At 42.1% G+C, this 16,521-nt stretch overlaps 1 protein-coding gene across 1 annotated transcript; it reads right to left on the minus strand.

Annotated features, from left to right (window-relative positions):
* Window positions 1–1,969: 1,969 nt before the first annotated feature.
* RAB39A (RAB39A, member RAS oncogene family) lies at window positions 1,970–15,068 on the minus strand. Its single transcript, XM_062615318.1, has 2 exons — window positions 14,744–15,068; window positions 1,970–5,895 (listed from the first exon to the last, which is right to left on the minus strand). Exons 1-2 carry the CDS (start codon window positions 15,064–15,066, stop codon window positions 5,469–5,471), a joined length of 750 nt encoding a protein of 249 aa, XP_062471302.1. The 5' UTR covers window positions 15,067–15,068; the 3' UTR covers window positions 1,970–5,468.
* Between the last annotated feature and the right edge of the window lie 1,453 nt (window positions 15,069–16,521).

Raw genomic sequence — 16,521 nt, forward strand, 5'->3', positions numbered from 1 at the left:
TCTTCCTTTCCGTCCTTATCTTTTTCATTCATTTCCCTGGTGACTGAGTTTATTGCTACTGGAGGCTCAGTTTGTCCCTCCACAATTTTCATGGAACAGGAAAAATCAGTTTGCACACAGGTGGATTGCACACAGCAATGAGGCATCACAGCAATTGAACTATAGCTGAAACTTCATCTTGTTTACCTAAGCATTGATTTTATTCATAATACATAGAATTTGGTTTTGTTACTTTTACATTTCTGTAGAAGCTCTTTAGCTGCAAGTAGGCCCTCAGCAGCCTGTGAAGGCAGTCAGGATTATTCTTAGTTTGAGCTACTTGTGAGGCTGCTGAAAGTTGATGTCAGATGGTTTACAGCATTGCTCCCATGGAGTAGTCTCTCAGCAGGTTGCACACTGACTGTCCGTCCCTGTGTAGTTCAGGCCTAGCCTAAAACGTGACTTTCTCAGAGAAATGAGTGAACGAAATATCAAATCCATTCTAGCAGATAGGGACTGGGATTTTAGATTCCTCAGTTTGAGTTTAAAAGAAGATTTACCTACCCTTACATAAAGAACCTGCTGCTCCCCATTCCTGCTGGCCTCTGTGGGCGAAGGGCAGTCGTGGGAAGAGATGTCACGCAAGTGCTGTGGTGGTGTTTGCTGCCAAACAACTGTTCCCTGTTTCCCCAGGGGCAAAAAGCCCACAGAGTGTATATTATATTTTGGGGGATTTGTGCTATCAAGTTCTTTTCCTGGATGCATTTTAGCTGTGTTTGCTGTTCTACTGGTTGCTTATGGGAGCAACTCCATGAAGAAAAACGATTGCTCTGTGGAGTCCTGTGTCTTCAGAGCTGGCTCTTGCATGTTAGAAGTACTGCTTAGCAAAGGCTTTTTGGGTTTGCAGAACCAACTTAGTTTTCTTCAAACATATGCTACACTCCCACTAATGAAGTATTATGCAAGGCAAATTGTCTTCAAGAAACTGTACAACTCCATAGTCTTTATATTATCCTCAACTGGCACATCCTCACTCACATTACTTCCATTGGCTTTGCACATTCAGTGAAAAGCAATAAACAATCCTGCTGTACTCAAAAGTAAAATTCAGCTTTTCCATAGCTGTAGTCACTTTGTAGGGAAGAAAACAGTGCAGAGTAAAATGACTACGTATGTAGTAGTTGTTTTTCAGAGGAGAACCTCATGAAATGTAACACTAAACCCAGACACAGAATTACTACTAACAATGACCTGGAAAGCAAGTACACATGATTCAGGAGGTGCAGTCTTTTTTTTGAATTTTTTTCCTTCAGAGGATCAGGCAGATGAATTTTTGGTTGAATTTTTCTAATTTTAAGTACATTCAATGATACCATTATTATCCTTAAGAAACTCAGGCATTATAGATACTACTGCATACAGTTGTGCGCTACAGCAAAGGATCATTCCACAGCTAAGGCCTAAAGCGAAGGATCATTATGCAAATACTTGGACTTTATTCTTTCTTTTTTTCTTTCAGGATCTGTTTATTTTGTTTGCACTCCTACCCATCAGGGTTCTTAGAGAGATCTAGTTTTTACAGATTCCTCTTTTAGAATTGTCTTTGGACTCTGAGAAATGAGCAGTGTAAATGTTTGCTAATGACAACTGTGTGGTGGTATTTAATGATTTCTTATACAATCCAGCATGTTTGTGGTATGGTTCCATGCTCATGTAGAGAATAAACCTTCAGCCTTCCTTCTTTCTCTTCCAGGCTGAATAAAGGCTGCTGAGATTGCTGTGCCAGCTCAGGTGAAAGGCAAGGCTTGGAGGAGCTGATGGCATGTGCTTTGATCTACAGCTGGATGTTAATGATGTCAAAAGAGGAAATGAAGCATGTATTCTATAAGGCACACTGAGACTGAACTATCTGGGAGCATCATGCATCACCTATCTTTGCTTTAAGGTAGGCAACTTGGGTACTGGTAACAGCCTGGCTGTGGCAGAAGGGATCTCAGCACAGAGCAGCTGCAGTGTACCTGGGTGCTCAGTCAAACCTGGATTATTTTCTGTAAGCACAGGACAGTTACCAGCTTGATGCCATGAATCTATGCCATACCAAAGGTATAAATGAATAGTATGAACATATGGTCCACCCAGTCTAATGGAAGGTGTCCCTGCCCATAGCACAGGGCTGGAATTAGCTGATCTTTAAGGTCCCTTCTAACCCAAATCATTCTATGATTCTGTGATAGGCCCCTCAAGTTTTTATCTTGGTTCTGCTTCTTGTACAGGACAGATGCAATTATAAGCAAGCCAAACTTTCTTCATGTGCAAATATTATCTTAATGTGTAAATATTTAAATGAGTAGAGGAAGATATTTATTCTTATCAAACTAAAAATAAACATTTTAGGAGTCCAAACCAGTACTTAATATCCATTCGTCAGGCCTATGAATCCAAATACAAACTGTTTACTATTTCAACAGGCTTTTCCTTTTTCTAACTGGGATTTACCAAACTTTAATTTGCAAAGATGTGGTGTTTTCTTAATAAATAATTTCTACTTATTGATTTGACTGCCTGATGAGATTTCTCTAACTTCTGTGATTTCTGAAAATTTCATTCTGGTATCACTATTTGCCCTTCATTGCTTTAAAAACAAATATACATGCACTGAAATATAATCCATTCTACAGCCTATTCGAGCTGTTACTTATATACTGTACTGCAAAGTATCTGAGAACAAAATGATATATTTTATCAAACCATTTATCAGATATTTCTATTAACTGCAAGTGTGTAGTGAAAAGGTACAGTAGTGGTTTAATATATCATGAAGACAGACAATGTTTGAATGTACACGTTAATCTACATTTTTAGGAATTACAAATAAGACAACTGTATGTACAGTGAACTTGTCTTCTAGTTGCATTGACAATACCAGCTCCTTACACAGTTGGTTAAAAGCTCTATTTCCAGTGTAATAAATGTGACACTGTAGGTACAACATTGACAGCAGAGATCATTAAGGCTCTGTTCTGGTGACTGTTTATTTCTCTGTGTGTACCTCCTCTCCACTCCCCTCTTCTCCCAGCCCCTTCCCACTCAACACACCCGTTTTTTTTTTCATACAAAATGAAAAGCTCATTGGTTCCATAGTATTCAGGAAGAAAAGTTTAAGATAAAAGATTTTAACCTGAAAGTACTGAAATGTGTAATGAAATGCAGGTTCACAGTAATAGCAATACCTGCTATTTATAAAGCTGTTTTAATATTTTTGATATATTTTTTTTTTGGTATGGCAGAGGAAATTAATATCCACATCCCAGGATGCTAAACACTCTACAACAGGCTGCACACAGAGAAAAGAGTCCAGACTGAAGATCATACAGTCAGATTAGGTTTTAGCAGTCTTTGTGAATTCGGGGAAGAATGATAATCTTTTTGAGATACAGAAAAAGGTGAGGCACAAAAAGTATAAATGCCTTGCTCAGAAACACACAGTGAACCAGTGGCAGACTTTAGGGCTGTTGACTCCCCACCCACCAATTTATTTGTTGACCCATTTTGTCCTCTTAAACAACTAAGAGAAGATCTTGAGATATGCAACATCAGCCTAGCATCATAGGGGGAATCAGCACACAGCCTGATTCTGCACTACCTTTGGCATCTATGGTCATGTTTACATTGTAAAGAGGGCCTAAAATGCCCTCAAATCGAAACTGATTTGGTGTAAATGACTAACATATGTAGTTTAATAGAGAATCAGGCTCACAGCTGTTGCTTTGTGGCATGCTGAGACTAGAATTAACTGAATTAAGGCTGATTCCTGTTTATATTAAGGCCTTTGAATCCTTCTATGACAGCGTAACTGTGCCTCAGTGCAAGTGAGACTCAGGCTAGAGGTAATTAACTTTTGAGTTCCCTTTGAAATCAGTAATTTTAGTGGTTCTAAATGAATAAAATAACTGGAATAACTATGGAATACTTACAAAAAGATTGTAAAAGTTCTTAAAAGTAACCTCAGGGAAAACCAATTATATGTTTGTTGGGGAAAAAAAAAAAGAAGAAAAAGTTAGATTAGACAGACTTGTTGCCTGGTCTTGAAAATGGAGAATTGTAAACACGGTAACACACCTTTGTATGAAGATAACTGGCTTAATGTTTGGTGGCTGTGAGTATGCCCAGATACATTGTGGATGTTTACCAACTCTGGAGATCAAGTCATCTTGTTATACTACTGCAATAAAAGAGACTTATTTGGTATTTAAGTGCTAAACATATAGGGCATAGTTTGCATAAAGCTAGTGTTTGTTATATTCAGAGGAGTAGGAAGATGACCTCAAGCCCAATAAAATGCTACATGATCACAGATTTCTCCTATTATTATTGTTATTAAAAGCTATTATATGTTGCTTTCTCACAATAGAGGTTCTCCAACTTTGCCCTCTGTAGCCAAGCATTATCTTAGAAATTTTCTTCTATTCATAACACTTTTGGTTTTAAAACCTTCATTTTTTTAGACAACAGTTTAACATTTGCTGCCTGAGAATAAACAAGTCCTTGCTCTATTCAAATTTAAGGCCTGGGTCTCCATTAGTTGCAGCACTTTTGAATTTATTTTTACTTGTAGTTAGAAGTAGATTTATTTTTTAAAGCTAATATGGAATTTGTTTGTGTAAATCAACATAAGCCCTTCGGCATCAGTGTGGCTGTGATAACTGCCCAGCTGAGAATCCAGCCACCGAAATATAACTCCAGTGGATGGGAAATCTGTTCTGTGCACGAGTCACACAAGAGTTGGATCATATGTAATGTTACATCTAGTTTCATTGGCAATTGAGAAAATATTTCATAATAAATTTCATTGCATCTATTCCCCATTTTCATATACAAAAAAATCATCTTTTCTGAAACATTCCTTTAGTAAGGCTCATATTAATAGTCATATCAAAAGTGTTTGCTATTGGAGCAGTCTTCCAGCTTGCTTTCTTTAGAGTTACCTTTATTATGAAATTCTATAGCATTCTAAACTTCAATGGTCATTAGCAACCCTGCACTTGAGTAAAGAATCACATTTTAGAAGTATAAGGTACAGTATTTTCTTGCTCAAAACTAAGGCAGGATGAACAAAAGTAATGAGCTCCTCTGATCCTCACCTAGCGAGCCTTGATTTTAAACAGTATTCAAAATACAATGCCCAGGCAAGGATGCTGTCATGATGATTACTGCACTTCTCAGTGTCTTGCTATAGGATTAGTTTTTTCTTTAGTAAGATGTAATTTCTTTTCCTGAAGACCACACGAAGTTATTATACTCTGAAAAGAAAGCAAGCACTTAAAGTTTTATGAAATTATGATCTAGTCAGAAGGATTAAAAAAAAAAACAAATTACCATTCTATAATTCAGCTATGGCATGATCTAATATTGTTTCAAAATTATTATTCTGTTATTTAGGTTAGCATCATCTTCTGAACACGTGACTTGCTCTTTGGCATGCTACAGATTCAGCAGATACACTGTCTTCTGGGCTTTACAGCTTCTTCTGACGAATGCACAACATTTGGAACAAAGCCGCTCTTGACACCTTCCCATCCATCTTGTATTGAGATTTCTCCTTTCTTTACAAGTTCATAGATGTCTCGTGTAAGAATCGTAAAGGATTCTTCAACATTCGTGGCATCTTTTGCTGAAGTTTCTATATATTTCATACCACAGTCAGATGACAGTTTTTCAGCTTCTTCTCTTGTAACCTCACGCTGTGACACTAAGTCACATTTATGTCCTACTAACAGGAACACAATCTGAAAGGGCTGCACATGCATTTTTGCTTCTTCCAGCCAGTCTTTCACGTGCTCAAAAGATCGTCGATTTGTGATGTCGAACACTAATAGGCCACCCACTGAATTGCGGTAATATGAGCGTGTTATCGATCTGTGAAGAAAAAAAAATGTGAAAATTGATTTACATTTTCACTTTATTCATAAATAGATCACTTTTTGAAGTGGCAATGTGTATCTACTATAAGTTTTATGAAATACCTTTGCTTTTTTAAAACTACTTTGACTTTGTTAATTTACTTTCTACACACAAAAATGTTCCTTTTTCATTTTGTTTGTACATTCAAAAGTCACTTTCTAAATGTTCTTGAAGCCAGCCCCTCTAGTGCAAATTCTGAATGCTGAATTATTCTGCAAAGTACTCTGCATTAGCAAACTGTAGCATATGTTCACAGAAGAAAATACACATATATGTCAAATACTTGTTGATGTTGAATTCTGAGACCTTCAGTTCTATACAAACGTGTACTTTGCTTTGTTCTAATCAATTATTTCAAACCAAAATATGGAGGCAGATAATGAGAAACCTGGAGCCTAAGCTTGCCAATGTACAAGCATATCCTTTTGCATTCCCTGCAGAAAAATTCTTAGACAGAAAAGCTTGTAAGGATGATCATAATTTTTTGTGCTTGCAGAAATAAACAAGTAACAGACTCAGAAAGGAAATTCCCTAAACAAAACTATTCAAGAGTGACTGAGCTGGGCAAATACAAATTACTTACAGCATTGGCAAGGAACACTTCTACCTCTAGAATCTCTCTCACACAGAGGTCCAAAAGCCCTTTATAACTGCAGTTACTCTTTTTTGGCATGAGAATTCCAGGACTGGCAACAAATATTTTCTACTTTTGAGCCCTCTATATTTCAGAGCATTCACTGGAAGGAATCTTGGAAGAGTTGAAAACATTTCCAATATGCTCTAGACAAAGAAAAAGTGTTTCTTAGAATGGAGATAGAGAGAGATACAGGGACTAAAAAATTACTGTAATTCTTTAATCTTGAGAAACAGGGGAGAACAGAGAAGGTGAGAAGAGACATTTTAAAGGAAGTGACAGCCTACCAATGAATGGACACAAGCACTCGCTACTAGCATAGATAGCCAGTGTATCCATAAGTATTCTCCAGTGGAAATGAGATGCACAGTCTCTATTACAGTCATTATTTGAAATTCTAATTTAGGCAATTTAGCATTTCATCTTATGATTATGAAGAGGATGCAGCCTCAAAATTTCTGGAATCAGGATGAATTGTACACAGTAACATACCTTTCCATAGCAGTAGGTCCTTCTGATTTTTAGTTCATCATGCTTCATACAGTGTTTTATAACAGTCTGAACACAGAAATATAATTTAGAGTAGTCGTCATATTACAGATAGATAAGTGCACAGCTGGATAAGCCTTAGGTTTCTTGGCATATCTAAATTCATTTAGCCACAGCAAACAACGTTTGAAATGGTTTTATTTAGATAACAGGAGGGGTTGTTTGTACTGATGTTTTAGAAAGATGTTTTTTACATTCCTAGCAATAAAGTCCATGGAGTGTCTCTCTGAACAGTCTGAAAGTGAAGATAACAGGATCTTACCCTCAGATTAATCCAAGTAGCCTGGATATGAAAAATGACACATGGTTTTGCAAAATGATTTAAGACCATAAATGAGGGGTGTCACATTTTCTGAAGTATTAAGTAAAGCTGCCATAAATATCTGTTTTGGATTTTCTTAAGCATTTTTTGCTGTAGAGCAGCTGCAAACGCAATTGAGTACATTAAAATAATTCAAGTGATTCTAGAAAGAGTGGAAGTGGGTGACAAAAATGGGATTCGATTTGGACAAGTGGAAGCTAATACAACCCATTTTCATGAGAAAAATAATCCTGAAAACAATTATACCAAAGAAATGCATTATCCAGGGAAGAAAGTAGGTTAGTATTGAAAATGCAGTCCATCGTTTACCAAGCATATCTACCTAGAACAATGTCATATCATGTATCTATGAACTGAAGTACTGAAAAACAGCCCTCCATGTGTTGCTGGGTGCTAATACACAGCAGTCAGTAGCCTCACCTGCTGTAACTCATTTCTGCAGAGATATGCTAATTTACACTTATGATCTAAGTCATTATATTGTCTGTAACAGAGATGATTAAAGAGTATCCATAACTTCAGGCTGTACATCACAAAAACTGGATGAATATATGGAAGAGACAGCAGCTGTTCCTTCTGTGGTTTTGGCATGTATAATTTGAACCCAGTTTTCTCATTACCAAAAAAAGCTTGATACACTAGAGAGGCTTTAGAAAACAGTAAGAAAAGAAAAATAGCAAAACATAAAGTTTTAAAGAAACCTATGATACCTATGATACCAGTTATATGATTGTCTAATATGAGAAAAGAATCATAGAATCATTTAGGTTAGAAAAGACCTTTTAAGATCATCAAGTCCAACTGTTAACCCAGCACTGCCAAGTCCACCACTAAACCACGTCCCTTAAGCACCAACTACACATCTTTTAAATACCTTCAGGGATTCTGACTCAACCACTTCCCTGGGCAGCCTGTTCCAATGCTTGGCAACCCTTCTGGTGAAGAATTTTTCCCCTAATATCCAATTTGAGGCCATTTCCTCTCATCCTATCACTTGTTATTTGGGAAAAGGGATGGACACCCACCTTGCTACAACCTCTTTTCAGGTAGTTGTAGATAGCGATAAGGTCTCCCCTGAGCCTTCTCTTCTCCAGGCTAAACAACCCCAGTTCCCTCAGCCATTCCTCATCAGACTTGTTCTCCATACCCTTCACCAGTTCCATTGCCCTTCTCTGGTCCCATTTCAGCCTCAATGAGGTTCAGAAACCTCAATGTTTCTCTTGTCCTGAGTGGCCCAGAACTGAACACAGGATTCGAGGTGCGGCCTCACCAGTACTGAGTACATGGGGATGATCACTGCCCCAGACCTGCTGGACACACTATTTCTGCTACAAGCCAGGATGCTGTTGGGTTTCACTTGGGCCCAAGCTGGCTCATGTTCAGCTGCTGCTCACTAACACCTCCAGGTCCTTTACTACCAAGCAGCTTTCTAGCCACTCTTCCCCAAGCCTGCATTGCATGGGGTTGTTGTGACCCAAATGCATGACCTGGCACTCTGCCTTGCTGAACCTTATACCATTGGCCACAGCCCATCGATCCAGCCTGTCCAGATCCCTGTGGATGATATTTATCAAAATATGATTGAAAAATATTTGAACAGTTTTATTATTAAAAAATAATAAAATATATTTTTAAAAGAACATGTTCCTGACAAGACAAAATTTTGAAGCAGAAAATTTTGGCCATCAACTGGGAAAAACATCTGGGCCTGTGAACGTGGTGGTTGCTAAAGATTATAGGACCTTTAAGTGCCTTCCATAAGGCATAACTGTACACCAACACCTAAAGCTGTGCTCCACTCAGCTGTGTATCTAACCTCAGTGCCTGAACAAGTTCCGCTGGGACCTGAGCACTGTGCCCTGTGCAGGCTGTGAGCTGCTCACCAGGGACAGCACTGCCTTCCCTCTTAGCTCACCTGAAAACAAACCACTGCTCCAGGTGAGTGCCTGGAAAGGTTCTGCCTGGGAGGGCTTCCCAAGAGCATGTCAGCACCCTCAGATGGGTTCAAGCTCCTCATGAAATGCAGAACTTTCTCTTAGCACAGTGGAGGTACTTATCTTTCTAATCTATACACAGATTCCTTGTATGCTACTTCACAAGGCACAAGTCAGTGTTCATGGAGCCCATGGTACAAGAGGTTGCTTGAGGGGTTTTGCTCAGAAGACATAAAGCTTTATAGATTTTACAGGCCATGTCAATGTACTGCATATGTCTTCACTGCAAAGCTTGATGATAAGAGTGCATGGTGGCCAATGGGAGATAAAGGCTAACTAACTGTAAAAGGCTCTTCATGCAACAGCTGGTAAACTTATAGTTCTCCTGAGGAAAGATGTTATGAATACAGACTTTATCACTAATCTATGGAAGACTGAACAATTCCTGAACAAGAGACTGTCTGAACTCTAGCAAATAGACAAAATGCATCAGTTTCCAGAAGTCCCTCAAGTGAAAGTAGAAGATAGCAAATTCAAACACCCTATCATAGACAAGATATCCAAGCATGGACCATGCACAAAATCTGATTGGCCTTTCTTGTGTTCTTTCAGAAGCAGGGAATCCACTTGCATTTTTATACACACTTTGGAAGTGTTGCAAGATCAGACTCTAAAAGTAAAATTAAGCTTTTAATTCCTTTACTGTTGTCCCTTTTTGAACAGAAGAAAACCAATCCTAGGGTCCTGCAAGGTTTTCAAGTCAGGCTGAGGAACTGGTGACGGGTCAGGTTTGATGTAGTCCAACATATTCATAAAGGATATTTAAATTTCCACTTATAAATCATCCCCATGCAGATCCTAAATTCCTGTGAAATGATGGCTTCTTCTGTAACCCTTGATTTAGGTCATTACTGCTGTTAGGCTAGCGTTATGGAAGGGAATGTGTTACTTGCAGCAGCATGATTAATTTTCTGTGGGGAAGGAGGAAGAGAGAAGAACTTCCTTTAAAGAGGGAAAACATTAAGTCAGGGAAAGGGGGGGATTAGGGTGAAAAAGTAATGGTCAAAGAGCAGCCTTTCTTCTACACCTGGGGAGACAGCAATGAAGCCTGCCGTCTCCTTCCAGAAAACTGTTCAGAGGAGGTGCTGGTTGGAAGTGAGAAACAGAACTTTGCTCAGATTTAGAACCTGGCAAACCTGTCCACAACTTGGAATGAAAGGGGAACTGAGCTATGAAATCCATCCCTGCACCTGTCTTTATTCACACCTCTGCCTAAACTTTTGGTTTTCTTCTATTCATTTATGCCCAGTACTTTCTTGCTGCCTCCTCTCTCAGCTACTCTTTCACGGAAGACCCTGAACCGTAGCTAATGGAAGTGCCCAAACTAATGTATCATCTGCCTGGGCTTTTGTTTAAGGTGCACACTGTATTTCAGGAGGGAGTTTGCCCACATCCCATGGCTACACTAAATGAAGGGAAACAATCCTCCTACTTAATAGAGATGACTGTGAACAGAGGCCTACAGTGTCTGTGCAGCTCCTCAGTATGTCCCAACAGCAACTGATTACGGGTGTGCTATAGCCTCCAGCATGTCCACACTAAATATGTGAACTATTATACCATTATTGCCTGAAAATTACAAACACATTATTGAAAAGGTAATTCTTATCTTCTCTACTACTCCACATAAAGATTACAAATCTCCTTACCTGAGATATTGTTAAGTATGTCCCAGTCCCAGCATCCTCAAGACCATCCTGAGTTTTTATTTTCAGCAAGGATAGTTGTATAAATAACATTTTTGCTCATTTCATATAATGCTTGGCATTTGTAATAGATGAAAGGTAAATACAGATAAAGGGTTGAAAAAAATCATATTTTCCCTATGACAACATGCTAAAAAGGTAAGACTGCACTAAGTATTAAGAGGGAACAACAACACTTTGATATTGAATGCTGTGAGGTTCCTCCAGATGGTTCTATATTTGAAATTGCTGGAGGTGAGACTGGTCCTCAAGAAGTTGCACTTTATGATGTGCAGTAATGATACTTGGAATGTTCTTCCAAAGGATAGCTTTGAAGTCTCTACCTTTAACTGGGAATATTTGTTAAATGGAGATTGTAAATTCTTTTGTAAATTATGGCTTTCCATGCAGAGTATGTGTTAGTTCCACTAATTAATTCTGCCTAAACTACCATTATGGAAGGGGAAAATACTGTCCATAACAGAAGTCATTCTTTTAGCTTAATGTCAGGTTCAAGATGTAAGACCCTAATGAATACTCTCAAGAAAAGCCTTAGTGATGACCACTGAACAACTGTTTCTGAAAATGAAGGTGTACTAATCACATCAGCCTGTGGCTCAAGGGTGACTTTAAACCAGTCACAGTGTTTCTTTCTCGTTATGACCTTGCTGATCTTTACCAGATGAACCAAACTTTCACTAAAAGCTTTATCTAATTTTGAGGACTTATTTTTGTACTATGACTAAAGACTACATTGTAATGGTAATAATTTTGAAAATACATGTTGCTTACTCCAAAAGAATAAGGGCAGTATTTTATTTTCAAGCCATGTGTTAGAACGAAACATATCCAGTATCACAGTCTACTAAAAAGTGGGTTAATATAATTGAGGCATCCCTATAATATTTTGTCGCTGTGTTCTTGAAATGAGCTCTCAGTCTTAGCATTACTACCAAGCACTTTAGAGCCTTTGGAGAGTTTCATAATTTAAATATATTGTTGAATTTAAATACAGGAAAATAACCAAAAAAATAAATCACAGCCAAGTAGACAATGTGGAACACAGCCAAAGCAGCAGATTGCTCTCAATGACAGCTAACCACAAGATAGAAAGAAACACAGGGTATCCCCCTCATTTACCTTAGTCTGCATTGCTGACCTGTCTGCACTAAGCAAATCTGCAGGTTCTTGTTCTAGAAAGGTGTTTGATTAAGCTGTTGATTATGTTGTTGTTGTCCATATGGCACCTCACCCAATGAGAGATGCTGCTTAGTGATGTCTACTGATGTCAAAATACAGTCAGTAACTGCCCTGTCTGGGCTCACAGTAAACAAACTGCTCTGCACCAGCATTTGCAGCTTGCTCATCCTTCTTGTGGAAGTGGTGAGAATGACCTTGTTTGAGAAGTAACTCAAGCAGTATGTGTTAAAGATGATTTCTAAGACCAAACTAAGTTCAACTACAGCAGCAGCAGTGAACTAGACACATGTAAGAATTTTTCCAAAACAATTTCTCCAAGGAAGTAAGTGTGCTCTTTCAAGAGCATGATGGCAGGTGTGTCACACCTTAATTGTCCACAGGGAATGTCACTAATGCCTGGAATCAAAAGAAGGGGGTTATTATGCAGCCAGTAGTTTGTTCTGGATGCAAGGAACTCCACAGGCAGTTTTAAAGCCTGTTTTTAACTCCTGTGAAGTCCCACTGCAAGTAGCAGAACAGAACAGGGAACAGAACCGCAATCTGCCTGGTGTTCCACAAAATTAGATTACTTCTTGGAATAATTAGTTCTTCCCCAAGACCATCTTTGCCGGTGATCTGTAGTTTTCTCCATTAGCAGAGAGCAGAATGTGCAATATTTTAAGCTGTGGTGTGTAACTTAGTATAATATTTATAATTTACTCGAATAAGTGTAAAACGGACTATACAATAAATGCTGATATTTGGTACAGCAACTGACAAGAAACTCTAGGCAGAAACACAAACACAAATGTTTAAAACTAATTTCTTCAGTTTGCAGGGTCTGGGTATTAGAAAAAAAACAGATGATTTACCATTTACTCATGGTAAATTTAAAAGCAACTGACTGCATGACTCATCACTGCACATCCCCTGAGCATCCCCAGGTTAAAGGATGGCTATCGTTTGATTTTAATTGTATGCAAAACTCTACATTTGTACTCCTTTTGATCAAGTGCCTTGTCATTGGCCATCCTGACCATTTGTCAGCAAATTCAAACTAAAGAGGTCACATGTTCTTAGTTACTTGTTTGTAACTATTTTACTTACTTTGCTGGAAAGCACAAGGAAGGTAAAAACGCTAAGAGCTTGCTATTATCACTGTTCATTACTTTGCTAACCCTTCAGAGGCCTGCCTGCAAAAGGACTCATGCAAAAAGACTTATGAAGTTGTGACTCATGCCAGCTCAGGGAAGTTTTTTGTTGTTTCACTGCAATGCTTGTTATTGGAAAACAAAAAGGTTGGAGTCCCCTGGTAAAACAGTGAAATCCCAAATCCCACCTCCTCAGCTGAGTGTAAGAACAGTTGTTCAACAACTGTTGCAGCTGAACATAGGAAACATGAAAGAATCAATTCTGGCCAGTGAGAAGACCTATTTCAGCCCTCCTGCTAGCACCCAGACAGTGTGTGGGTCAGGTACCACACATTAGCCTTCCACCTGAGCTCATACCTACAGAACCACAAGCCCAAACTGAAATCCACACACAACTTGCCACAGGTGGCAAGCACCACAGACAGAGCAGAGCCACAAGAGTAGGGAAATGGTAGTAACAGTTTGCATGTTGGGGAATGACCATGACTCTTTGGAGAGCAGGAAAAGAGGGTTTGCTTGTGACAATGAGGAGAGAGGATTTAATACTCAGTGCAGCATTTGAGGTAGTTTAGCTATGACAGAGGTAGTAGTGAAGGCTCCTGGCAACCATCAGTGCAGAGCAGGTGCAGAAGGCAGGTAAGGTACTAACAATGGTCCATAGCTGGCTGGCTGGTGGCTTCCACACCACGGAGGCTGTGCTGGAAGGGGTAAGAACAGGGAAGTGACCTGCTCTCTCCAGATCACATGGGAGGAAGAGTTAATGGCAGAGGGAAATTACTGCAGGGGAGGCTGAGTTCGGAGGTGATGACAAAGTAAGAAATGCACAGTGAAGCAGGGGCCTCCTGCTGCAAAGAGGGAAGAAAACATGGCGAAGGGATTGCTACCCTAGGTCCAGGGCTTCAGGGCAGAGATGGGGGAGGGAAGGAGAAACAGGACAAGGCCACTTGTTACCCCCTAGTGTGAGCTGGGAGGAGAAGGGTAGATGTTCCCTGGTGGGTGTGAAGGGAAAGGGTGGGGAAGGAGGAAGCTCCTAGCTGGGGGTGAGAGAGCACCGGCAGGCAGTGAGGCAGTGAGGCTGGATGGCAGTGGGGTGGTGCAGGGCTTGTTGGGGTACAGCAGCCAGGTGGATGCAGTGAGATGTGCCGGGGGCAAGGCGAATTCCTGGTAACAGGAGATGCGTCGGACGACGAGGGTATGGGGCCAGGCTGCGGACAGGGTGTGCCTGGGGTCCAGCAGGTTTGGGGGGCGACGGTAGAGGATGGGGGGGGGGGAAATCCTGGCTCCTGTACCTGAACCGCTCCTGCCCCGCTGTGTCCCAGAGCTGAAGCTTGACCCTCTTGCCGGGCTCGATCTCCACCAGCCGGGAGAAGAAGTCCACCCCCACGGTGGGGTCGGAGTGCAGCGGCCCCGGGAAGCGGCCCTCGGTGAAGCGGTGCAAGAGGCAGGACTTGCCCACGGTGGAGTCGCCCAGCACGATCAGCCGGAACTGGTAGATCCAAATCGCCGCGTCCATGGCGGCCCCGGCCTGGCCCGGCTCCGCCTTGGGGCTCTTCCTGGGGCTCCTGCGCGGCCGGTGCCTGCACCGCGCTCCGACCGCCCCAACGCCCGGCATCGGCGCAGCGGGCGGTGCGCGGCGCAGGGGAGCTGCTCCCGCAGGTGCAGGACGGGGCCGCGGTGCCAGCCGCGCCGGGCAGGGCGGTGGCTGGCGGGAGGAGGCCGGGTCCCCCCGCCCCGCTCCCGGGGCTCCCGCTGGCGGCCCGGGCGGGGCGGGGCGGGACGGGCGGTGCCCGCGGGCGCTGTCCCTTCAGCACCGCGCTGCCCCGCTCCCGCCGCCGGACCCGGCCGCCCCGGCGCTCCTGCCGCGGAGCACGCGGTCTGCCCGCCCCTCACTCCCGCTCTGCGGTGGCGCGGCCAGCCCGGCCCTCTCCCGCGGCGCGGCGGCGGACAGCGAGGGCAGCTCGGCCCCGCATCGCGGCGGGCTCTGCGAAAGGGAGCTGCGGCGGGGACGCTGCCCTGCGGCTGCCGCCCGTGCCCAGGGTCCAGCTCACCCAGCAGAACAGCTCCTCCCGCGGGCAACAAGTGTAGGGGTGGTCCAGGAGAACGCGGGTGCTGCGGGAGTGGCGGATCAGGCCGGAATGGAAAATCGGGTGAGAGAGAACCGGGCTGTTAAAAGAGTGAGATCTGCGAAGAAAATGGGAGCTCAGAGGAAATACTGGCGAAGGAGTGGAGGAATCAGATCGGCTGGTGACAAAGGGGCAAGGAGGTGAAAGGGAGCTGCCGGGGGGCGGGAGCTGGGGAGAGGCTGCCCGCTGGAGTGAGAGCTGGAAAACAGATGGACCAACAAGCAGAGGAACGTGCCAAACGGTAAAGTTTGGCTGGGCAAGTGGCGAAAGGAAAGAGTTAGTGATCTAGATACTCCCAGACAGAACCATGCAAAGTGGCTTGAGAAAAGGCATAATACTGGAAATGACAGGGACACACACTTCTCATTTCCCAGTGGAACAAAGTGAATGTATTGGGCCTCTGTGAAAGTACCTTTATCTATGGCAATAGAACAATTCTGTCAGTAGAGATGCTTGCTGGAGAAATGTCTTTGCCCCTCCTGGGAGCTTTAGCTAAGTATCATGTTCTGACAAATCTGCTGAGCAATAGATTCCTCAGATTTCTCTTGAAGTCTGAGAACCACATGGGATAGCAATCACTAACAGTCCTCAGATGGCTGGTAAATGCATTAGAGCCAAATAAGCAGAAATCCCAGGACTTCTGGTAAACAGAACTGCAGCAGATGCTTCTGCAGATTCGGCTGTGGTGAGGGAGCCCCACGGGGGCAGAGAGCCTGAGAACCCAGGAGAGTAGGCTGGGGTGAGCTGGGAAGTAGCTTGTTGCTGGCAGAAGGTCATCAGCAAGTGGACACTCATATGAATGGGCACTTCGACAGTGGAAAGGACAGGGAGAGAAGATGGGTGGCATTTTTTATCACACAGCCTGCTGTTTCCCTCTGTTAACGGCAGGCACGGATGCAACTAAAACCGTAACTGCCTGTGGCTGTTTAGGGGCATATCTGAAT

The sequence above is a fragment of the Pezoporus occidentalis genome, unplaced genomic scaffold (assembly GCF_034315485.1).
Source record: "Pezoporus occidentalis ecotype Australia unplaced genomic scaffold, CSIRO_AGI_Poc_V1 ctg18, whole genome shotgun sequence".
Classification (NCBI taxonomy): domain Eukaryota; kingdom Metazoa; phylum Chordata; class Aves; order Psittaciformes; family Psittacidae; genus Pezoporus; species Pezoporus occidentalis.